The following is a 23,873-nucleotide window of genomic DNA, read 5'->3' as shown; positions in this document are numbered from 1 at the left end:
TCGGAACCAACATCGCCGAATGGGAAACGTGAAAGCATGGGGCGGGGCTGCTCGCCTTCCTGTTGTGCCAGCCATCAACCATCCGTCGACCCACAGGTGCCTATCCATCCATCTAGACTCGAGAGCAGGTATGGATTTATCGGCCAGGACGATGGGCCGCAGAGCTCTGGGCAGTGGCAGCGTGTCGACAGAAACGGCCCAAGCTCTTGCGTGGGTATTCGGCAGTCCGTAGCCAGTCGACTTGCCACACGGAACGGCAGCATGCGCAGGAGCTGGGGGCGCTGCAGCAGAGCATCACCAACTGCAAGTCATCGTGGTACGGTAACTATAGTATCCCGTAGTATGATACCAGAGTGCCGGCATGCGGTGGGTACGAGCTTGGGGCCAAAACGAATGCACATTGCACACGTTGCCCGCTCACACAACCAAAGTAGCGAGCAGACCAGTGTCGGTTGCACCCCGAGAATGCCGCTTGTCGACGGGTTCAGGAAGTCCCGTCAAGGCAATCCGAGAACATGCACAACAGCTTATGGGTTTCGAAACACCCGGCCGTGGAGTTTGGAGTTCGTGGAGGTGGTCAACAGCAGCAGCTTTGCTGGGAGGAAACGGTACACAGGTTAGCAACCGACGACAACACGGGAATCCTGTGAACCTGCCTGAACTTTGACCGGAAAACCGCGAGAAACTGATATGTTTAGGATCAGACGTGAAGGAACACTGTCTAAGTTTGTTGGAACTGTTGTGACCAAGAGCTGTTATGGTGCCAGTCGTTCAAGTTGACCACAACAAGCGTTATTTTTGGTGTGATTGCTGAGGTGCCAGTCTCGCACGCAGGCCCAGGTTCCACAATCACATCGCCCATCTGCGAGTTCGAACGTAATGCCATGTTATTCCGTTCACACGAATCCGAGAATCGGACGTCACAATGCCAATAGCCAACAATCTGGAGAAGAGATTCCGATAATACGAAGCTCTGCTATAGTTTCGTACACATGTACCTGCGTGGAACGGTGAGGTTGTTCGTATCGCCAGTCCATTTGCAGAATACGGTAGGTACAAAGTATGCAGGTACAGGCTATGCATCCATTTCTTTGGCGCCCAGCTCGTACGCCGCCGCCCAAGGCCCCAAGGCCCTCGTCGAGGGAAGCGGGCCTTATGGCATCCGCAGTCGAGTCCCGGTCCACGGTACGCCCCTCATCAGCGTAGATAAATAGTATGTATGACTACTAGCATATAGAGTACGGTACATACGTCGCCCCAACCCCAACATGGGCCCTGTTGGGATACAGGGCACAAAGGCAAAGGCAAAGGCAAAGGCAAAGAAGGTCAAGGTCGGCCGACGCCTCCCCAGCTCTGAAACACGATTAATCCAATTAGGACCGACCGTTGCATTAAGAAAAAGCATCCGGGTAGATAGCGCAAGGCCCAACGACCACGGGCAGGACTAGCGCTGGAAGCCTAGCACACATCCGGCCGGGATCACCGACAACCAATCTGCCCCGGGCGGCGGCGGAAGGAACCGTGGGCCCATGGGAAGTTCCATTGCGCAGGCGCGGATTCCGCGAGATTGGACGAGACGGATCCATACCAGAGTACCATCGTATAGGTAGACAGTAGGTCCTAGAGTCGATCGCCGTATGTATGGGAAAAGCTTTCGAACACTGTTCCAACCAGGAGAAAGGCGCCTGAATGGAATGCCCGGCTCGCATGTCGCAACAAGCAGGCCCAGACCGAGGGAGTGGCACGGCGGAAGGCAAGAGAGCAGGCCTCGACGCCCGTGCGGCCATAGGTATTGGAGAGCTGCGGCGGATAGCGGTCTCCGCCGAGTGTTCTTAAAACAGAATACGACAAGGTAGGTAAGAAGAAGGTAGAGTGATACTTAGGTGTGGTGCCGCGTGCGAGTGCAACTAAGACATCGCCTCACAAACAGCTTGGCCCCCAACCAGTGGCAAACCCGAGCCCTAATCAAGTGGTGAATCGGAAGCCTGGGTAGGCCATCCATAGGGCTCATGTCGTGCTAACAAGATGCAGTTGGGGGTTTTGTGTCTTGAACCCATGAGGAGTTACATATCCCACAACAACTGATAACCAAGTATCCACTCCCCAACATATCGTTCCTACATACACGGCATCTTGCAAGATGGCCCGCACTGCATCGGCTCTTGACATTGATTATATTGATTACATGATTACATTGCTTACATGTAGCGGTGGACCTTGCCAACCCTGGGTTTGGTTGTTTAGTTAGAGTATGTAGAGTGTTCTTCGTAAATCTTCCGGTAAGTTGCTTCGGATAACTTTTTGAGTTGCGTCAGTCCCGGGAGTTAATATCGACTCCCCCCCCACCCTCAAAACTCACTCACAGTAGAGTAAACACGACTTCCCAAGCCTCCTGCAATCTTTTTTTTCTTTCTTTTTTTTTCCTCCACGGCGAATCGAGAAACTGGGGGGCCGACCACAAAGCACAAAAACGGGCAGGACGGTAAGACCCTAGCCAGATTACCCCCCAAACGGTAAACATAATTGTCGGCTAAATAGCCTAGGGTGCTAATAGAAGGGCGGAAGCCGAGTTTTGGCGAAGATCTGCATTCAAACAGCCGACTCATCGAGTGTCACTCGCGTGTAGTACTCCCCGTCCCGTCCCTTCCTCCCTCCCTGCAGGATTTTTTCCACAGCGGGCGCAGCAATGGGCCGTGGCGGTAGAGCTGGCAGGAAAGGTCGGGCTTGTGCTCACCATAGTCTAGTAAGGCCGTATGCGACAATAAATTGATGTTCTCTCTCTCTCAAGATTTTCCATCCTGATTTCATGTTCGAGCAAATATTTGGACGTTCCCAAAAATCCCCCATCGCGCTAGAAAAAACACTCCGAATCTGTACTGAATACATGCCTGCCGCGGGCATGTAGGTACGGCATGTATGGCAGGTGCAGAGAGTAGATATCACACGTGGGCAATTTCCTCTATCAGGGCCTTCATTCAGGCGTGCCCGAGCCGCACCCCCCTGGCGCCACAGGTGGGGGTGAGATAGGGGCGGGGGGCGGGGGGCGGAATCGTTATCAACGCCACAATTCCGTCTTTCGTGCAGGACGGGATCCGACCCGTCAGCCAACCACATCTCCCCCACCGACCAGCCCGTTAACTACGGTAGATCCACGGGCCATACGTGATGTGATGGTTAGGAGATCGGACACGCCGCGCCGCCCGCCCCCGCCCCCTTCCACGCAACAGCACGCGATACATCGTAGTTAATGAGAGCTGGACTGAGGAGTTGGCCGATTAGTTTGCATAGCCATCCATCGTGGCACGGTACTCTACATCTCTATGTATGTACACCATCAGCCCGCGGCGCCCTGCCGCGCATGCTCACCGCTATGTATGCGACCCTATGCGATCCTAGGGTCGTTCTGGCCCTCGGGGCCCGATATATCGGGTTTCATTCCGCCCCTTCCCCTCCCCCTTCCGCTCACGGACCTCCACACACAGGTTGCTTGGGGCGTGCGTGCGTGCGGAAGACCACGCGGCAGAATGGGTGGCCGGCGGGTGCGACGGGACAAAAATACTCCGACTACAGTTATATAAGCCAGTGAGTCTCGGCCTCACTGCTCTCTAGGTACTATGGGACCGATGGAAGGAATAAAAAGTTGTCGGAGGAACAGAAAAATGCTGGAAGGATTTGTTGGACAAAAACAATTACTTCCGCCGCCGGGAATTGAACCCGGGTCTAGTCGGCACTTCACCTTGGAATTGACTTCCATGGTTGAAAGCGACCAATGCTAACCACTACACCACGGCGGATGACATGTACCTGTTTGGACCAAAACCCAAATGATCGTATGCGTAAGTTGCCAGTATTTGTTTGCTTCAACGCACACAACCCCGCGGGACCCGCATTCTAGAGTGTCCGGGTCCTTCAGGCTGTGTCATGTGACGATTAGAATTTCGCCTAATAAGCGACACCCTTGAATTCTTTATCCGCCGAGTGATTGTACATGAACCGAGAACTCTCCAGAAGCGCACCTCCACCGACATGATGTATCGTCAGCTCGAGCTAGCTGCCCTAGTTGTAAAACAAGTACCTAGATTAATATTCTTTGGATTACCGGACGACAGTACAGTAACACAGCCGCACGGTATTTTCCAGCAGTATCTCTGCCCTCCTCCCAAAAAAGCTTCCTGAGCAGGTACCGGTACTCGCCAATATCCCCGCAACCCAGCACCCGGAACTCGAACTACGACAACGACGAGGAGAGCATCCACAGCGCTTCTGGGAAGGGGTTTGATCGACAATACCGATATATAGTGGGCAGTTAAATCGCATTAAATGCTCGACGGAAAAAAAAGCCGCCGGTTTGGTTTACTGTTGCTGCAGGTATACCCCGGAGTAAGCGCCTCTCGAGTCGCAACACTATGTAGCTCGGGTTTCCCTGTGTCAGCACCTGTGCGGCGTATACATACGATTGATTGCTCTACCTTTCGTTTATGATATATGTATGCCCTCACTACACTGCCTGCGCCGCCCATCTACTGTTGTTTCTTAAATTCCATACCGGTACTCACTTGCGATCGCCGCTATCGCAATACCCGGGTTTGATCACCGTCCCGAACGATCCCCGTGGATCGAAGCGAAGCGAAGCACGGAATGGTTCCGTGCTGCTGTTCACAGGGGAACAGAATACCTACCGAGCTGAGCTGATCGCAGGATTATCCATCGCTCATCGGTTGAGGTGGTGGTGGTGGCTGAATACCATCGGAGTGGACTAGTTAGCACCATCGATTGTGGCGAATGTCTTGAGTAGTAGCGCGGCATTGTAGTGGCGTCCGGATAGCGTGGCAGGCGTGCAGTTGCCGCAGCGGATAACGGATACTCTAGAGCAACTACATACTGCCTGCGTCCTGTCAGGCTGCCATCAAAGATTCGGCGCGAAAGGAATTGTAATATTTTTTAGAATACTACGATGCGGCTCGAACTTCGAATGACTCCATGCTGTCGTGGTATGCCTATCAGGTGTATTCTAGGTACCTACATACTCGGATACTCCATTGCGCCATCGGCGATGCCGCGATGGCTGCCACGAGGAAAAATCGTGCGCACTCCTCGACGCCACCACAAACCATGTGTACCGCAGAAGCCCCGACTACCGTACCTAATGCAGTGAGAGAGTCCCTGCACCTCTTGTACCTACTCTAGAATGTTGCCACTTCTAGACCCCGGTGTTGCGTTTTCGTTCCTGGAGTTGCGGGCCACGGGGTCTGGACGGAGTCCTCTCCCTTACATACATACTAGTGAAGGCCAGTTCCTATGCTTGAGATCGAGGGAAGGAGTTTGATTTCTATAAACTCGGTCGAACCCCGTTGCCGATGCTGTGTGGAGAGGTTGTCGTTGGAAAAGAAACCGTCATATCCATACTACACAGTTGTGCTGCAAAACCTCTACTACGTGTTTCTATAACTTGATTCCTCGAGGATATACAGTAGGTATTGGAGTCCAAGCTCATGCATGTCGGATACGGTCGCGAAATCATACGTAAGCACTATATCTCACTCGGAGCTAATTCGCCGACGCCGACATTGGGGGAGGGGCAAGGATAGCACCAAGATCCGAGACCTCGTGGCAGATTACATATCTGTTTCCACCAGGCTGTCACAGACCGCTGGCCGCGAACAATTCAGCAGAACCGTATTCACGTGATATCACTCGCCGCATCCCGAAAAGCCCCGTAAAATGGCGTCTCCTTTCGAGCCTGATCCCAGATACCCGATGCTACTCTAGAGAAGAAGTTGCTGGCCAGAGGCCATGATGTTTTGCCCAGGAATGAAGCAAGTATGGAGCTTGCTCTTGGTCCTCAGCGGTGGCGTATGTACCCGGAGCCACTCGATCAGGCCGACGGAATGATCAAAAAATACATACTAGTACACCCGGAGGGTTCATCGCTGAGTGTCCTCCGTTACTCGTACATATAACTACTGGCTGCAAAGCATCAACACAGCTATGACAGATTCTACTCCCCTGGAAATCGGGCGCTGGAACACACCTCTAAGTAGCACTGAGACTCCCGCGCAGTAGGGATAACAAATTACCGTATAACCTGAGGCCTGACGGTAAATTGTCATGTAGTGTATAAAGCGTTGTTGCAGAGCTTGCCCGTCGCGGGGGCTGGCACCTACTACTTTGTAAGGGTCGAATTTATGTTTCCAGCACGGAAAAAACCCGCGTCGACGAGTGGTCACGCACTCGGCGGAGTTCGCATGGGTATCGGCTCATCTATTGGGGTTTTCAAGCCACCCGACGGGGGGGGTAATGGTTTTTTGTTTTTGGCATCATGGATGGAGCACTTAATATCACTCGACATTAGTTATCACGTGTCACGCCTTGCGCTGCCGGCTTTTTTCTTTCTATTTAATCATCATTGCATTCGATCTTCCTATATCATGGCAGATTACATATCCGTTTACACCCGGCTGTCACAGACCGACTGCTAGACGCCAGCTCAATGCCGGTTCCCTATGTATTGCTCTTCGTCCACTGTCCGAGAGTGTGTACGGTATTACCATGATCCAGATAAGTCGCTAGCAATCAACAATTACCTAGGTATACAGTAAAAAGTCTGGTACATACATAATTATGATGGCGGCGTACGGAGTGTGATGTAAAGTGTCGAAGTAGATGGGCATGCGGAGGTCTGATATAGAGTCGTTACTCTATTTCTATCTGTAGTCGCCGTGTGCATGCTGAGATCCCCCATTCCGAGCCACCGGCTGTAGTCAAGTCGTTTTGCCCTTCAGGTGTTTCCCCAAGGGATCTACCTACTTACTCTATTTCTCCCCAGAGCCTAGAGTCGGCGAATTGAAGTTCAGTTCGGTCCAGCGTGTCTATACTACAGATTAGTTCCACAGCCCCGTCTTCTGGGAGATCGAAGCAGGGTACATACCTACCAAGTAGGTAAGTATATAGGCCTCGGCTTACCATCTATCAACTTTACGGTTATTAGGATCGGAGCCAGACTATGTATCATAGGTACTTCTGGAATCCCGCCTTCGGCCCCGCAATTGCAGGGGTTGTCGAAGCCTATGGACCTCCTCTACCAGCTCTGGAATGCTTCCGTACAGACATTCTGGATAGGTATAAAGAGTCGTGACGGATCCGGGACTATTCACCCACAGAAACCGCCCAACACACCTACTCGCCACCACCCTAACCAGCATGCATTCCCCTAAGAAGCTCCTCGCCATCACCATCGCGCTCACCCTCACCACCGCCTTCGCCCAGATCCCGGACCTCCCCGCATGCTCCAGCGAATGCCTGTTAACAAAGATAATCGCGGCCGGGTGCTCACTGTCCCCACCCGACGCAAGCTGCATCTGCCAGGACGCCGGGTACCTGGCCTCTATCAAGACATGCGTGCCCACAAAGTGTCCGAAGGACGATGTCGCCAAGATTATCGCGTACGTCAATGAGCAGTGTTCGGGACAGGAGGGGGTAAGTCATACTCCGCACGAAACTCCGAGGTTGAGGGCAGTGGAAAAGAAGCTAATAGGACGAAGTTTCCCCTCTCCATGGGCGGCGCGGCCGCACCCTCGGCGTCCGCGACGTCTGCCGCGGCAGACTCTACGGCTACCGCCACCGCTGCAGGAGGGAATAATACGGTCAATGGCACTGCGCCCGCGGCGAGTGCGCCCGCTAGTGGAGCGGGCCGGAGAGCGGCGGAAATGGGCGCCGTCGTGCTGTTGGCCGGTATGGTGTCGGCGTTTCTTGTTTAGTGGGGGGAAGGCGAGCGTGGTATAGGTGGGTGGATGGGCAGGTGGGCGGGTGGGTGGATGGGTGTGGTTTCTGGTTTGAAATGTAATGTACTTGTACTTGTACTTGTAGGATGTATGTGGTCGGTATGGATTTCTGTATTCTTGGGTGCCGAAGTAGTCATGATCGGTTGCACGTTTGCCAGCCCGCAGTATGCGTATTATTGAGAATCAGGATCGAGATGCTACAGTGAGGTTCTGGAGTAACGTACCACAGATACGGAGCCGGTACTCTAGCGGGTCCATCACTCGTGGGGAAACCCGGGGCGACATGCACCTCACGTACATCCTAGGATCGGTCCAGCGGGGGTTATTCGCGTGGAGTAGTGCACACGGCGGAAGGCTATGGTGGATTGTGTAGAGTATGTAGTTCATATAACCTTATGATCTGTCGGCTATTTTAGTACCTACGTTTAGAGTATTGGGCGGCTATCATGCGTTTGTTGGCGCGAATAGCCGGTGGAATCTTTGGCTATGCGGACCAGATATTTCCACATGGCTTACCAGCCAGGTCCAGCGGGTTGATTACCGTACACCGAGTTATGCCCAAATGCCGTTGAGAGTGCGTGAGTGATCGTGGTTTTAGATCCACACCCATGAGTTTATTTACATACATAATTACAATTACAGTTCTGTGCACCGATTGGTAATTCGGACGATGCCGACCTTGTCTCTTTTCCTGATCCAAAGGAGAGCACCAGGTATAATTTCCTACGTCCGCGGTAGCGGACTTGATATCTCCAAGGGGGCCTTCGGTACACCCGTTCGGCCGCCGGGCCCCCTCTCCTCCCACTCGTCCTCCTCCTCGCGCATCATCCTCTGGACCCAGACGGTCGTCAACGCGGCCCACACGGCAGCCCACACGAACGGGGCCGCCCAGCCCACCCCAAACGCGACATACTTGCTCTCGACGGAAAACACGATTGCACACGCTGCCCCTACGCTGAGGAAGCAGCCGACGCCCCAGAACAGCGTCAACCTGTACATCATCTCGCGGAACATCTCGCTGGCCTCGTAGCGGCGCAGCCATGCCGCGCGAAAAACTCGCCCGCCGCCGCCGTCGACAGCGATCACGTCCTCGATAACTGTGAACACCGCGGGCGGTGCAATGCTGCCCCGAGGCATCGATGAGAAGTTGAACGGGATCCGAAGGCCGGCTCGGTAGCACGCGCAGGAGACGAAGAACTGTGGGCCGCACATCGCTGGGAGAATGTTCGGGACCAGTGCTATCAACCGCAGGTTCTCGGGTCCAGTGGTAAACGAGATCATAAGCGTCACCAGGATGAATCCGAGGGTGAACTGGTATTGGTAGAAGTCGAGCGCCCATCGGGATACGTCGAGTGGGCGGTAGGTGGGACTGGGCCGGAGGAGTCGCCACAACCGTAACGCGTATTGTAGGAACGCGATGAAGCCGAAGACGCCGTTGGATACCGCAAGATCTGTTATTTTCAGGAAGGGTTAGCATGTGGAAGAGTACATACGCGACTACGGTAAAATGAGGGAGGTCAAACTCTTGATATCGGACCATCTGGCGCCGTATTTGAGCACGAAGAAGAGCCCGATCGGTAGTACCACCGAGTCCAAGACTACGACCGTCCATACTATCGTGATGGCAAGTTTCCGTGTACGCAGAGAGTATGGAATCGGTGGCAGCGGACAGCGAGCGCCAATGGCGGGGAAGCGAATAGCCGCAGGAAGGGGATGCGAAGGTCCATCGGCTTGGAGAAAGGTTGAGACCGTGACTCGGGACGACAGGGACGGAGATCTCTGCAGCGTGTCGTAGACATGTACCGGTAGTGGAGACTCGACCAGCGTCGTGTCGCTACTCGACGGATCCACCGGACTAGTCGACGGCGTTTTTGCTATTGCGCCCGGATTAGGGACGTGGTCCTTGTAACTAGATGACATGCTGCGGAAGGGGGGTGAAGTGTATAAATCGTGTGCATACAAATCGCTTCGAAATCCACTAAGGTCCCAGGGTGGATCTCGGCCACGGCCATGCTGGACAATGGGATTGAGCTCATGCTCCCTCCTCCACCACGCCTTTGAGAGGACTTTCGTCGTTGAGGACGCAAGGTTAAGGTGGAGGTTGCGAGAAGGGTGAAGACGTGGACGCGATGGTGTGTGTGGCAGTACTGCCGTGGGGCGGCAGGTAAGTAGGAGTCTACTCTACATACCGGCGTGGAGTAGTTACTAGTAGAGCAGAGCAGAGTGGCCGGCGGGGGAGTAGCGGATCGCTTCCCCTATCATGGTTCGTGGGAGGATGTACCACAGGCTGGGTGCATGGTGCATGTTCCAACTGCCGAGATCTCTGAGTCGCGTTGCGGTATGGCCGAGTCCTATCTGGTGCAAGTGATGTCCATCTTGCTTTTTTTCCGGGCTCACTTTCATTTGGACTCTGCACCGCCTCTCTTTCCCGTGCCTCCTGCGGCAGTTTGTGTGAGCCTCAAGCTCATTCCCACAGCAGCTAGTGGGGGCCTTCCGGGATGGCATCCGTCCGACAGCCTTTGAATCCGAGACCTTCGGCGGCATGGAAGAATATCGGCCGCAGATGTGTTTACACGAGTTTGCAGCCGAACGCCCATTCGGCCCAATCAGAGGCACCCGCTTTAGCCTTGGCTAGAAGTGAGGCTGTCCTGCTCTCTGTGTTACGCAGGCCACATAACTAACGAGTGCGCCAACCAATAATAATAGCCGCAACCTGCAGACAATTTTTACGAAGTGCTGGGATGATCCGTTACTTATGTTTCTCCAAACCCCTACTAGTAACCAAGTAGGTATCATATCCCAAGTGCCTGAAGACTTTCTTCACACTTCTGCCTACTCTTCCGTACGAGAGCGACGTCCGTGGACGAGCCATCCCGCACCAAAACCAAACATCCACTATCTAAATAGTATCGTAGACGTCATAGATGTGGAGGTAAGATGGCCTCCGGAGAACCTCTACTCTACAAACCGGGGAACACACACGAATTATAGCCTCGATCGTGGGAGCCGTTTCGGAAATTGAGAGTTGTCGGCGGATCGAGCACGGACCATGAGATTCGCTGCCGAGGATCGGATGTGGTGGTCTCCAGAGTCCAGCCTGTTTCTGCAGTGTGGACCCTGACTGGCTTGGTTTTCTTTAACTACTCTATTGGAGTAGCACCGCTCCGGCGGTCTGGAAATGGCCAACACGACAGACCCAATACGACACCCAACACAGACAGGCAGACCGCTCATTTCTCCTCATCTCCTTTCCGCACTTCACGACTTTTTCTGACTTCATCCCGCTCGAGCTCTTCCGGGTTGGGATGTCATGCGCGTCATCGGTCGGAGCGAGTCAGGTCCGTGACATTCTTCCTCCAACGTTCCTCCACTGAATAGTTCCTAAGCCTAGACCCCGCGCTCTGCTATGGCGCATGCCATCCTCCACCGTCAAACACTTTTGACATAATTGTCTCTGGCGGAGAAACTTTCCCGATAAAAATCAATCCGGAACGTCATCTTCGAGGCTTGAAGGATCAACTTCTGGGCTTGAGGGACCATCGTGATAGCCGACACTGCTGTGGAAGTTCCCATGTGCTATTCTGGGTCAAGACCCCCTCATCCCCCGGAAAGCCGAGTCCTTGTCAGCACTACCTGCATATTCGGAGTTCATCTAGAGTAGCTGTGGGCTCTGGTCCGCTTCCGTTCGGTTTCCCGCTTGTTTGTTGATTCCTTTGTCTAACAAATTACACCGCGCCGGGCGACTCGAACCCCCACACACTGGTGCAATGCGTTGCGGCAGACACGCGGGATGAAAGGGACTGCGCGACCACGGCGCAGGAGAATCTGAGCCGGCTGTTTTCAAGATTGTGGGTGTGCACGCGGGATGTCCACTTCCATTCAGCTCTCCATAGCGGATTGCAACATCGGTATAGGTAAGTGCTTATTTGGCGGGGAGCAGTTTTTGGAGGCCAATTTTGAACGGAAGTCCTGCCCGGCCAAGGGCATTGCCTGATTGTGATCGTCATCCAACAGGGCCACCCCGACTATGGCTAGTCAAAATAGCATCGGCACCAAACAAATGCCTGGTACCTGGTTCGAATCCTCAATCTCGGCAATCTTTAGCTCACGATCGTGACTTAGATTCGGGATATAGCGTTGTCGCGAAGATCGAAACGAGCGGGACGGAGAAAGCACGGCAATTCTGCACTTGTGATGCAGGCACGCCCCGGCCGAGACCGCCGGCTTCCCCATGGGTGAAGAAGAAAAAAAGCACCGTATGGTCTACAGGCTACAAATGAGCATACAATCGATACATATATATACTCGCCTGCAGAACTTGAGGTTGGTGATCATTATAATAACCTACACTTGGTTTTGCAGCATCTTCAATTCGGTTTTCTCTCCTTCACACTCGCCAGAGACTCAAGATCAGTACCATCTTCCAGCAATTGCAAATCACAACCAGCAGATAAATCCTACATACCGCCGGAGAATATACACTCCCACCACAATCACCATGGCCCGCCGCTACTCCACCCTCAACATGTTGAACCCATCACACCAAGCCGACTTCTACCGACCGGGCTCCTCGGAAGGCTCCTACTCGCCCTCTGACGAATCGCACTCCTACGATCTCCTACCACTATCATCTGTGCCGACACCCGGGTTCTCACCGGAAGCACTGGGGGCCAAGATTCTCGGCCCGGGTCACCTCTCCACGATCCTGTCCAACCCGACTCTACTCTCGAACTTCGCCGATTTCCTCACGCACAGCTCGCCCAGCGGGCTGAATACGCTAGTGCAATACCTCGATTCGCAGAAGGCGCTAAAAGCGCTAGCGTACGCCAACGCGATTGCCGGCGGCCTCGAGGGCGGCGCCGTCCCTGCCGATGTCAGGAGCAAGGGGCTGGAGCGGTGCAGTGACGAGGCGTTCGAGGGACTCTTGGAGGAGTTGGCGGGTTATGTCACAAATACTGTCGTCGACGTCGTCTCGCATAATGTCACTAGAAGGATCACGGGAGAACTTAGGAGCGATCTGGCGGATGCCGTGGATGGTCTCGGCGAATCGTTCTGCTTGACGGATCCACGGAGAGACGGGAATCCTATCATCTTTATGAGTGAAGGTGTGTATCCTCCACCCCGGAAACCTGGGATGTGGTGCTAACGGAGGAGTAGAATTCAACAGGGTCACTCAGTACGGCGTGTCTTACGCCGTGGGACGGAATTGCCGCTTCCTCCAGGGCCCGGCCACAGACCGAAAGACGGTCCGCAGACTCAAGAATGCCATCGACGCACAGAAGGAGACGAGCGAGCTGTTTCTGAACTAGTAAGTCCGACCAGCGTTGAGAATGTCCACTACAGTTAGCTGATAGACGCAATAGCCGACGAGACGGATCACCATTCTTCAATCTCCTCATGGTGGCCCCGCTCTTCGACTCCCAAGGGCAGCTCCGATACTACATCGGAGCGCAAGTCGACGTCACGCAGCTCCTCAAAGACGGCATCGGCCTCGACTCAGTCAAGGAGCTCGAGCGACAACTGGCCGGCGAGAAGGAAGACGAGGAAAAGGACGTATTCCAGGAGCTCGCCGAGCTCTTCAACGACGTCGAAATCGAGACCACGCGGCTTTTCGCCGGGCGCCTGCACAAAGGCCGGCGTCTCCGGCGCGAAGGCGCCTTCCGCCGGGAGCGGGCCCCATCCGCCGCGCGCTCCCGGGTGATGGTGCAGGAAGGGCCCCCAAGCTACGACCAACAACCGACGGTATCCATCCCACGTCTCCCGTCGCTCAAGGGCGTATACCAGAACTACATGCTGCTCCGCCCCTACCCCTCCCTACGGATCCTCTTCACGTCCCCCTCACTACGCACGCCCGGAATCCACCAGCTCCACTTCCTCAACAAGATCGGCGGCTCGCCGCGGGTACGCGACGAGATCCACGACGCACTGCGCACCGGCAACGGCGTCACCGCAAAAGTCACGTGGCTGACCAACCGCGAGTCCGCCGAGGGCCGCGAGCGCTTCGTTCACTGCACCCCCCTGCTGGACGGCGAAAGCAAGGTCGGCGTCTGGATGGTTATCGTTGCAGATCCCGTACACCGCGGCCGCAGGGAAACGTCTGTATACCACCGCGAACAGGTCCGCATTCCCTCGCCCTCGCCCTCGCCCGAGCGCCGACCCGGCGCCGACCGCACGAGGCACGGCGACTGGGAGGACCGCCGACCCAGCCACAACAACACCACCACCACCACAGCGGCGAAACCGACCACGCTGCGGCCGCCGCAGCAGCACCTGCCGCCTACACCGACAAGCCCCTGCCCGTCCACGCCCACCAGCCCCGTGCCTCGCATAGTTCGCCACGATGTCGAGGTGCCCTGGGAGAATGAGGAGGCGGCGACGACGAATTTCCGGCTTAGCGATCATATACCCGCCCGAGCGAGCAGTTGGGGGAAGGGGGGGAAGAGGGAAAAATGGTGAGTTTGCAGCTGCTGAGATAAGGGGGATGTGGGGGAGGGGGGGGGGGGGTTTGATGGGGGATTGATGGGTGGGCAAAAGCTGATAAGGAAAAGTGATGTAGATGCGTTTGCGAAGAGCTTGGGGTTGTTGGCGTCGAATTGATGCGCGGGGGCGGGGGGAGGGTGTAAATATTGTATGAGTACTTGTGCTGCTGGTCTTTCTTTTGGACTTTCTTTTGGACTTTCTTTTGGACTTTCCCTTGTCTTTCGTTTGGTCTTTCCTTCTCTTTCCTTTAGTTTATCCCTCGGCCTTTCCTTTGGTCTTTTCCTTGCCTTTCCTTTGGTCTTTGGTCTTTAGTCTTTTCATTCGGTCTTTGGTTTTTGGTTTTTGGTGTTGGTGGTTTAGGTTTCAACTTTTGCATGATATGTACGGTAATAAGGGGCACGGTACGGACGGTACGGACGGTTGGGTTGGGTAATGGGGATCTGGGGATAATAGTATCTACATAGTGTATAATATAATGCTGTCTGTACTGTATAATTCGGTTTCATTCGTGGATCATTCGTGGATCATTCGTGGATCATTCGTGAATCATTCGTGATTCCGGACTAGCTACCTAGGTATATCGGCGGCGGAGTTGTCAACCTGAGGTACCGGTACCGGTATATACAGGTATGTACTGCGCGGGAGGTATGTTTATGGTCTCCGCCGAGTCACCGGAGTGGAGGCAGTGGTAGTATTAGTAGTAGTAGTTAGTATTATAGGTACTACTGAGGGCTGGAGGTGAGGTTTATGGTTTAGCAGGATAGAGGAGAGGACTGTCTGATGGGATATCTCATCTTCCATCCCCGTCTCACAGGATCCACTGAAGCCCCTTGGCCGCAGGCTGCAATTCTCTTTCGTGGCCACATAGTGCACACGGTGGGTGGCAGTTCAGTTCAGTTCATGGTGGCAAACTCGGTTTGTAGACAAATAAACCACATGCCCCGAGTCATTCAATGCACATCATCATCGCATCTACAATCAACCAAACCAATGTACTTCCGATATCTCGCCCCCGCCCCAACGCAGCGCGGCAACAATCAAGGGCAAAACGGGCAAAACAATATAGTGTACCAGTAGTGTACCATCTAACCGCAACCGCTGGGAAAGAGAAAGTGCCTCCTGGTGGATCCTCCAACCTCATCCTACGTACAGTGTACAGTTCTACGCTGCCCTGACCGACGTCGATCATATATCCTACACCGGTACCGTACCGCGAAACTACCGCGAAAGAAAGAAAGAAAGAAAAGCACCAACCAGCCAACCAGCCAACGCCCCAGCCCCGGGCCCCGTCAGTCAGTCCGCAGTCCGCAGTCCGACGAATTTCACACTGAAGCGGCCATTAGCAGTAGAAGAATAAGAAAAGGGAGCGACAGACACGCCGCAGCTACCGCAGCGAAAAGCAAGCGCAAGAACAAGCAAGGAAGCGTGCACACACAGTGGGTATCAGCAAATTCTAGCCAGCCACCTAAGTAGTTAATCCCTCCCCTCATTATCGCCGGGATCGACTTCTCCCTCTCGCTCCTTCCTGCGTCTCTCGACCTCCCTGATCCAATTCCTACCCCGCTCCTCACCCCTCTTGATAACGAGCGGCCTCAGCGTCCAGTCCTCGCGTTTAGGATCGACACGGCCATCGCACCACGCACAGTCCACGGGCCGCCGCTTCTTCCCGGTGAGGTCGACGAACCAGCCACGGAACGTCCTGCGGCCGGGCAGCGCGGGCAGTCGTGGGTCGCTCTTGTTTGTGTGTGCCTCTCCGCAGCGGTGGCACGTGGCCGCGGCGCCGACGTCGAGCCACTGACCCGCGGTATCGTAGTCCAGGTCCTCGACCCACCGGGTCTTATAGCACGGCCGGCACATCCAGATGTTGGCCTGGCAGGCGCACGCCTTGGGGTTCGCCGATGAGCAGCACCCCGGACACAGGTAGCGGTAGCGGCGCACGGTCCAGATCTCGGGGTAGACGCACGTCTGCATACATACGGCACGCTGATATTAATCCTACTGCTGACAGACAGACACCGCTGGCGTCGCCGCGGGCCCGGGAATAAAACATACCGAGCAGATCGGGGTTGCGCACAGCACGCACGGCCCGACATTGCCGCCGGCGCTCTTGCACGCGGTGCCGAGCGGCTCCGTGGCGACGTCGGTGCGTTTGCACAGCAGCGACTTGAGCAGCAGCGTGTGATAGTAGGGCCGCTGGCCATCGCCCGAGATCTGTGTCGACAGCACGTCGTGGAAGGCGCTGCTCAGTAGGCGGATGGAAAGTAGGTCGCGCCCGTATAGGCCCGATGCGATGGACGATGCGATCGGCGGGATCGACAGGAGGCGCGCGAATTTCTGCGGTACATCGGCGGAGGTGGTGGGTGGTGGTGGCGAGGGCGAGGCGGGTGAGGGATCTCCTCCTGCGGCTGAGGGCGTGGCGGTTACGGCGACTTCGGCCGTGCTGGACAGGCCAGGCCACTTGCGGAGATGCTCCAGCACCGGGTGCGAGAGGAAGGACCAGTGGAAGGAGTTGTTGTTTGGAGGTTGGGGGGAGCGTAGTGGGGCGCGTGGGGCAGCTTCGGTAGCGCCTGCGGCCGACGTCGACACCTGCAGGGTGGACGAGCCGAAGGAGACTATGGGTGCGGCGGCGGCGGCGGCGAAGGAGAGCGAAGGTTGGGACTTTCCCGTTCGCTTCCGCTTCGTAGCTGGCAGCTCCAGCGAAGATGCCATGATCGTAGGCGGTGGTGGTTGTGGTAGATAGCGACGGGGGATGTGGAGCTGGAGCTCTAGAGCAAGAGTGTACTGGTAGGTAGATGTGGTTGACTATGATGGCGCGGCGGAGGCAGACATGGAGAAATGCGTAGGGGTAGACGAAGCGAGACGAACCCCACGCAATGGCCAACCACAAGGAGTGGACGGAAATGGCTGGATCGGTTGGCTTGTGTTCCCGGCCCTCTCGATCGGCCTTTCTCACAAACTCGGACCGAGACGGACAGTTCTGACGGAGGTTGGCGAACGAAGTCTTCACGGTGGTGGAGGAGAGTGGACGTGCAGTGGATGTCTTACTTCTGCTGCGGGGGTTGCTGCAGGGCTCGACGGTGTAAACGGAGTCCCGATTGTACCGTACGAGAGAGCACGAAGGCTCGGGCGGCGAAGAACTGCAGAACTACGAGCAGTGGAGCTTCCCCGTCGACCGGCCATTAAGTAGACGTCAGCCTGCTGTCACGACACAGCTTCATTGATGACTCTTGGGCGGATCTCGACACGGCAGCGGCACGTGCTGACATGATTCGTATTGCAACGGGGCAGTAGAGCACTCTACATGACTAATTACCGGTCAGCGTGTCTCGGGATGACTGTTCGGAGAGAAGTCGTGAAGAAGAATGTAGCATCGCCACACTGAGTTTATGCTTCACGCACTCCGAAACGACCTGTTACCTCAACGCCAGGCACGACAGCCTCTTCAGGTGCTACCTACTCGATTGCGACACTCAGACGACTTGGTTCGACTTTGTCGGCGAGTTCCCCTGGCCAAGCTACCATAAGCGAGAAGCCGCACTGCAACACGCCCGCACAAGGCTCTCCACAGCTAGAGTATTTCGAGTAAGGACGCCCATGATCTTCAGAGGCCAGGAAGGAGAAGCTCGTATGCTAAGGAGATAGTTACATCCACGTAGCTTGGGCATGATGAGCAACTAGTATGGAGGTTCTGCAACCCGGGCGTCCGTAAGTTATGATACCGTATCACTGCCTATCCAACACAGCCGTGCCACGGCAAGGAATAGAGTACTCAAGGCAATAATCTTCAGGCCACGACGATGACACGCAGACTAGACACCCCGACTTCTTCGGGCCACAACGATGACACGCAGACTAGACACCCCGACTTCTCCGCGCAGACTAGACACCCCCGACTTCTCCACTCTGCCCATTCCTCTCTAGAGTATGAAGGAACTGCGTAGGTAAGCAAGTCTCTACTTGCCTACCCCGCCGCCGATGCTTCGAACCCAATTCTCGTTCCCAATGACATCTCTCCGACTGCAGCTAGCTGAGCGGCCCGCCCAATCGCCTCCGCCGCCCAGCGCTGCTGTACAACTCGTACAACTTGTACAACTCGACAGGTAACACCACGGCCACGGGGAAAAAGAAAACCTCACGCTCAGCCCAACCTTGGCTACCGATCCTCGGGTTCTGCGTACTCAAGTATCTATCCTATCTATACCAAAACCTGCTCTGTTTGCCCCGGCCTACAAATCCATCCCACCGACACCCATCACCCGAGAACAAAACTCCGCGAAACCGACCCCAACACGTCGAGGCCACAGTCGAACCATGTTCCCCTATGGCCAGCTCCCACAGGACAGGCAGCAGCAGCAACAACAACAACAACAGCAGCATGATCACTATCAAAACACATACCAGCAGCCAGTCTGGCTCGCCGGCTCCAACGGTTCCCCGCAGCGATACACGCACAATCCATCGCCGCACGACAGCGGCTACTTCCCTCCGAACTCGGCACACCACTACCAGCCGCCGCACATATCCCACCAGCATCGCGGGTCCGACGAAGACTACATCGCCTACTCTCCGCGCGACTCTGGGCCCTCCCCTTCATACGCGGCACATCCACAGGCCGACGGCAGCAAGCCCCGCCGCACGACTTCAGTAGCCACGCACACCACCTTCCGCGTGAATGGCATGCACTATCGACCTGCGGGGCGTCGTCACGTCTCGGAGGACATCTCCGCGATGGACTCAGTCCCGGAAACACCCATGTCACCCGCCAGGAACCGGCCGCAGCCGTCCCGCCTTTCGCCCGCGCGCCGACAATCCCCCGTTCCGCCGCAGCAGTCACACGGCCCAGGCAGCCCGCACTCACCGACCGCCTCTTTCGCCTCGTCGGCCCGGTCCTCGTCTTCGCCCTGGGGCTACCTCTTCGCCCACGCCCCCGTGCCCCAGGAGCCGCCAGTAGCTACCCACAAGCTCCACCGGCTCCTCACCAGCATCGCAACGTACCTGTCCGCACAGCCGCCAGCCACGGAGGCCATCATCACTCGCGACAAACTCGCGCACTACTACGGCGCGTTCTCTCCACACCCGGACCTGGACCACCGGGCGGCCTACATATCCACCGCGACGAACCGGGGGTTAGCGCGCCTATGGACATGGCTGGGCTGCAAGTACTACCTCGTCCCAGCGCGCGACGGCGGCGAGCCCAAGCCAGCACTAACGATCACCGGCTTCGTGGCATGGAGCACGGTGCAGCTACTTCTATGCCCGGACCTAGAAGTGGGCGTAATCAGCTCTCTGCTAAAAGCGGTGGAGTTGCGGGACCCCGAAACGCCAAATATCTGCTGGCCGCGGGGCCTGGACCGCGACGCGGTCGGCGGCGTGGACCCGATCGCCGGCGAGCGCTGGAGCCGCTGGTGGAGCGTCCTGCTGCAGCCCGACGACGAGGAGGAAATCGATGTGCTGCGGCGGCAGGTCGCCGAGCTGGAGGAGGAGCTGCTCGGCCGGCGCCGCCGGCAACGCAGCAGCGACAACGGCGGCGTGCCGTCGGACCCTGCGCCGGGAATCGTTGAGGTCTGGGATCGCGCAGAGGCGGAGACGGGGCTGGCGGAGAAACCGGAAAGGAATAGTGGACAGAACGAGGAGATTGAGAAGCAGATTAGGGAGCTGGTTAAGGATAAGGACGCGTGCGGACAGTGCGGGAAGCGCGGCTGGTGCGGCTGTAGAGAGACCGAGGCGGAGCTCGGCGTCGATGGGAGGGATATGGTCGAGACTAGGGAGATGTTGCTTGAAGGGAGGCATTGATGCGGGGTTTCACATGGTAGGCGGCAATGGCAGGTGGGTCTTTCTCTCGAGGACGGAATACTCTACCATGGCGAAATGCCACGGAGGAACACGCAGGGCGGATCCGGCCGACGAAGTGCATCCCCATCCGCCGTGGTGTAGTGGTTAGCATTGGTCGCTTTCATGGACAGAATCACTTCTGAATTTGTAGTGCCGACTAGACCCGGGTTCAATTCCCGGCGGCGGAAAGATTTTGCTTTTGCGGGTTTTGTCACTGGTAGTTTTTTTTTTTTTTTGCTGTACTGCACTGGCGGGAGTTGGCTGTTTACTGTTTGATACCCTGGGATGAATGAAGCTTGCATATCTACATAACGTTCCGGTCCCGTGAAACATCTTTGGGGGCTTCTTTCATAGTTGTCACATGTGTATCTAGGGCTTATGATATCATTGATTTAGCGTACATAAACAGCTCATGCAGGCTCGCTAGTTTTGCTGCGGGCTGCACACGCGAGTGACGTAAAGTGAAGGGCTGTAAGTTCGGCTGCTTCTACGCTCTTGATCTCATAATGGCCGCGAGTACCACAAGAAACTCTCTTCCATCCTCCATCAGGACCTGTCGGTGTATCTAGGAACCCATGTCTCGATTATGCGAGTTATTCTACTGGCTTCTGTATCTCTTGAGTCTTGACCACTGACGCGGGCAACAGCGTGGGAACGTGGTATCATTCTATGATACTTGCTGTCACTATTCTTCCACGAGGTACTAAGTATTCAAGTTGAGATGTGTCAAGCTGGCATGCAGAGGTGCAAGGTAGCAAGCATTGATGCGGTAATTTTACTACTTGGTATTACTATAGATAACGGTCTGGGACACGAGGCATCACTCTTCGACAAACATGCTGGACGGTTTAGTGTTCTCCATAGTCCGGTCTAGACTGTAGTCTGTACTGGACGGACTGCCAAGATCTGGTCCAGAGTAGTCCGTCCAGTCCATTGATTTCGTGGACTGGGTACGGACTGCCCTCGATATTTTTTTGGACTACCTAGTCCGTCCGAACACCGCTCCCGGACGGACTTCCAAGATACAGTCCAGTCCAGTCCGTCCGTCCCGAGGGACTAGATACCTACGTTAAACACTGCGAATCAGAGAAATTTTTCTCTCCACGAAGTTGTTGTGCGAATAAGGTAGTTCTCTGGTAGGTCTCTAGTATTCTGGACACCGCGGACTATTTTGTGTTCGGAAGAACTGCGGTAGGTCTTCAGGCTTTTTAATAAGCGTATCTTTACAACATTGCGTATAGTTTTTCGATACTGTAGAATTGAGACTATAGGGAAAAAACAAAATACATACTAGATCAAATCTGTATTCTCTTGAGACTGCTGGGTGTAAATCTGTGCGGTGGTACTACTGGAGACCTTCGGCATGAATCGCACCCCACTCTTTGCAAATTGCTACCGTACTCATCATCGACAGCCACCAGACATCCCAACTATCTCGCCTCTCCGAAATACGGTAACAGCTGCATACTGAACACCATCCACCTCCTCGCCCTCCCTCTCGCGCGACACTCCTAGCGTGCCCGTCCCCATTTCACCCAGCGTCGCTCCATGCCGCACCAGCAAGGCAACAACCTCCTTATCCCCAGAAGCAAGCGCACACCGCAGCACCGTCCTCCCATCCGACGCGCGAGCATTAACATCCGCATCCCTACCCAGCACCTCCCCGACCCTCACAACGTTCCTGCCAATCACCGCCCTCAGCAGCGGCGTGTACTGCCCCCTCCCACAGTCCCTCCCACAGTCCCTCCCGCTCCCCTTCCCCCACCCCCTCCCTTCCCCCCTAGCCCCTCCCCCACCACCCCCACAACCCCATTCATCTAACACCCCCCTCACTTCCACAAACCCGTACCCAGCGGCCAGATCCCTCAAGCTTACCCACCTCCTCGCCGGATCTGCCTGTGCCTCCGGGTCCGCGCCAGCGTCCAACAGCACCCGCACGCACGCGGGCCTATTCCGCTGCACGGCGAAGCGCAGCGCTTCCTCGAGGGTCCAGGGCAGCGCGCGGGGATCGCCGGTGGGTGGGCGCGCCACGTCGCGGTAGTAGTGGAGGAGTGTTGATAGCAGGAGGGGATGGTTGTAAGTTATCGTGTGCCGCAGACGGGGTTGCTGCGTGAGTGCGCTGGTCATGGAGAGGTGGTGTAGGACCGGGGTGAGGGCGTGGTAGAGATAGTGGTTGGTACGGGTTAGGGCGGTGAGGGCGGAGTGGGCGGTGAGGGCGGGGTGGGTGGGTTTGGAGAGTTGGGAAAGGTGGGAGAGGTGCGTGGCGATTAGGAGGTGGAGTTCGGGGGGGAGGCGGAGGAGCGGGGGGAGTGCTGCTGCTGCTCCTGGTGGGGGATTGAGGGTTGCCATAGATTTAGATGGTGCTGGCGGTGGGATACGAGCGGAGGGTTGTGCTGTATATAAGGTATATTCGCGATCCTCAATGCAACTGAGGCTGAAGGTGGGTAATGGGATACTCGAGTCTGAGCGGAGTGTTGTGCTGTTGTACTGTAGGTATATATATTCGCGATTCTCAATGGCCAGCTGAGGCTGAATGCGGAGAGCGAGACACGAGCGGAGCGTTGTGCTGTATATATATCCGCGATCCTTAACAGCCAGTTGAGGATCTGGGGCTGAAGCCTGAAGGCGGGGAAGCCAGCCGTGCAGCGTGCTTGTTATGCATATATGATTAGACGAACTGAACTCTATTCATGTCTGATGTCTGACATGTACGACATATACCGGCATGAATATCGAAGATACCTACAGTGGCCCGTGGGGGTTCATAGGGTATGTACTCTAATCACCAGAAATTTAGGCAAGTGATGTCCACACACACAATTCCGTCGAACTTGAGATCAGTTGTATGTAAGGGAACGAGGAAAAAGTTCCCGATTTGAAAATCCGTGCCTCAGTATGGTAGGCCTGTCAGATGTCAGAAGATCTTTGGAATTGGACAAGCACCTCCTTGATTCTTGAGGCGTGAATGATGGCTGCACTATTTTCTCGGCTGCTGCGAATCGAATGGAGCTGCGGATAATTAGGGTCTCCTCTCAAGTTGGGCTCCTGTCGGTGATTGGAATTTAGACGAGGTGTGGACACACAGATTCAGATTCAGCCGAGGGCAGTGCAATTCCCGATAGCATCGCACGAACACCAGAAGTAGAACTGGCTCATTGATACATGTACAGTCACTCGCCAAACTCGTTCATCATGAGCAAAATAAACTTCCACTAATCAAGTCACACTGTGAGTAAGGCAAAATAAAACGAATGTTCCGCCGCCGGGAATTGAACCCGGGTCTAGTCGGCACTAGAAGTTCAGAAGTGATTCTGTCCATGAAAGCGACCAATGCTAACCACTACACCACGGCGGATAGAGATGCACTTTGTCAGCCAAATTTGCTGTGTTTTACTCATTATCCGTCATAGTATCGCAATGAACCCCACCCGATGGACCACCCACGTACTGTGTGAAATTGACAACAGTTGCGCAGGAATCGTGTAAGCACAAGCAAGCTTGCAGATTCATTATCAAAGCTTATCAGTTCTCGAGACAAAACGATCCTTTTTCTTGTCCAAAGACCATCCGCGTGTGACTGCGCAGGAATCCGCGAGTGAGAATCCATGTACAGATCAACGATCCAGGACATCCCCATAGTACCTACCGTACGCCTTCTTTCCACGTTCGGTATTCCACTGCACTTCTCCACAACAACTTCAAAGCATGCATTCAGCCGCACACACATGTCTCACCCAAAATCAAGATTTCCAGTTCGCGCCCGTCCAGTCGTCACGAGGA

The 23,873-nt window shown here is 55.4% G+C and overlaps 7 protein-coding genes and 3 non-coding genes across 10 annotated transcripts; 5 read left to right on the top strand and 5 right to left on the bottom strand.

Annotated features, from left to right (window-relative positions):
* Positions 1-3,693: 3,693 nt before the first annotated feature.
* BZA05DRAFT_t240 lies at positions 3,694-3,794 on the bottom strand. The gene has a single exon. It is a non-coding gene; the product is annotated as a tRNA-Glu (tRNA).
* A 3,406-nt stretch (positions 3,795-7,200) lies between these two features.
* Positions 7,201-8,139, top strand: BZA05DRAFT_458492 (uncharacterized protein; the record flags this gene model as incomplete). The annotated part of the gene is made up of 2 exons (XM_051487605.1): positions 7,201-7,476; positions 7,542-8,139. 2 exons carry the CDS (start codon positions 7,201-7,203, stop codon positions 7,755-7,757), a joined length of 492 nt encoding a protein of 163 aa, XP_051336743.1. The 3' UTR covers positions 7,758-8,139.
* BZA05DRAFT_406990 (uncharacterized protein) lies at positions 7,739-8,139 on the top strand. Its single transcript, XM_051484576.1, has one exon. It carries the CDS (start codon positions 7,791-7,793, stop codon positions 7,959-7,961), a length of 171 nt encoding a protein of 56 aa, XP_051336744.1. The 5' UTR covers positions 7,739-7,790; the 3' UTR covers positions 7,962-8,139.
* A 220-nt stretch (positions 8,140-8,359) lies between these two features.
* On the bottom strand, positions 8,360-10,063 carry BZA05DRAFT_406989 (uncharacterized protein). Its single transcript, XM_051484575.1, has 2 exons — positions 9,305-10,063; positions 8,360-9,232 (listed from the first exon to the last, which is right to left on the bottom strand). The coding sequence occupies exons 1-2, from the start codon at positions 9,699-9,701 to the stop codon at positions 8,505-8,507; spliced, it is 1,125 nt and encodes a 374-aa protein (XP_051336742.1). The 5' UTR covers positions 9,702-10,063; the 3' UTR covers positions 8,360-8,504.
* Positions 10,064-12,185: 2,122 nt separating this feature from the next.
* On the top strand, positions 12,186-14,443 carry BZA05DRAFT_139370 (uncharacterized protein). The gene is made up of 4 exons (XM_051478879.1): positions 12,186-12,886; positions 12,939-13,089; positions 13,145-14,233; positions 14,330-14,443. The coding sequence occupies exons 1-4, from the start codon at positions 12,280-12,282 to the stop codon at positions 14,376-14,378; spliced, it is 1,896 nt and encodes a 631-aa protein (XP_051336741.1). The 5' UTR covers positions 12,186-12,279; the 3' UTR covers positions 14,379-14,443.
* A 1,149-nt stretch (positions 14,444-15,592) lies between these two features.
* On the bottom strand, positions 15,593-17,117 carry BZA05DRAFT_139356 (uncharacterized protein). The gene is made up of 2 exons (XM_051478878.1): positions 16,314-17,117; positions 15,593-16,226 (listed from the first exon to the last, which is right to left on the bottom strand). Exons 1-2 carry the CDS (start codon positions 16,968-16,970, stop codon positions 15,735-15,737), a joined length of 1,149 nt encoding a protein of 382 aa, XP_051336740.1. The 5' UTR covers positions 16,971-17,117; the 3' UTR covers positions 15,593-15,734.
* A 1,428-nt stretch (positions 17,118-18,545) lies between these two features.
* On the top strand, positions 18,546-20,476 carry BZA05DRAFT_438315 (uncharacterized protein). The gene has a single exon (XM_051486490.1). It carries the CDS (start codon positions 18,573-18,575, stop codon positions 20,052-20,054), a length of 1,482 nt encoding a protein of 493 aa, XP_051336739.1. The 5' UTR covers positions 18,546-18,572; the 3' UTR covers positions 20,055-20,476.
* BZA05DRAFT_t250 lies at positions 20,181-20,281 on the top strand. The gene has a single exon. It is a non-coding gene; the product is annotated as a tRNA-Glu (tRNA).
* A 1,021-nt stretch (positions 20,477-21,497) lies between the features above and the next one.
* BZA05DRAFT_421051 (uncharacterized protein) lies at positions 21,498-22,442 on the bottom strand (the record flags this gene model as incomplete). Its single annotated transcript, XM_051485676.1, has 2 exons — positions 21,498-21,806; positions 21,969-22,442. 2 exons carry the CDS (start codon positions 22,440-22,442, stop codon positions 21,498-21,500), a joined length of 783 nt encoding a protein of 260 aa, XP_051336738.1.
* Positions 22,443-23,347: 905 nt separating this feature from the next.
* Positions 23,348-23,448, bottom strand: BZA05DRAFT_t239. Its single transcript has one exon. It is a non-coding gene; the product is annotated as a tRNA-Glu (tRNA).
* Between the last annotated feature and the right edge of the window lie 425 nt (positions 23,449-23,873).

The sequence above is a fragment of the Tricharina praecox genome (assembly GCF_024521635.1).
Source record: "Tricharina praecox strain CBS 144465 chromosome Unknown BZA05scaffold_24, whole genome shotgun sequence".
In the NCBI taxonomy this organism is placed as follows: domain Eukaryota; kingdom Fungi; phylum Ascomycota; class Pezizomycetes; order Pezizales; family Pyronemataceae; genus Tricharina; species Tricharina praecox.
This window is presented reverse-complemented; position numbering and strand designations above follow the sequence as displayed.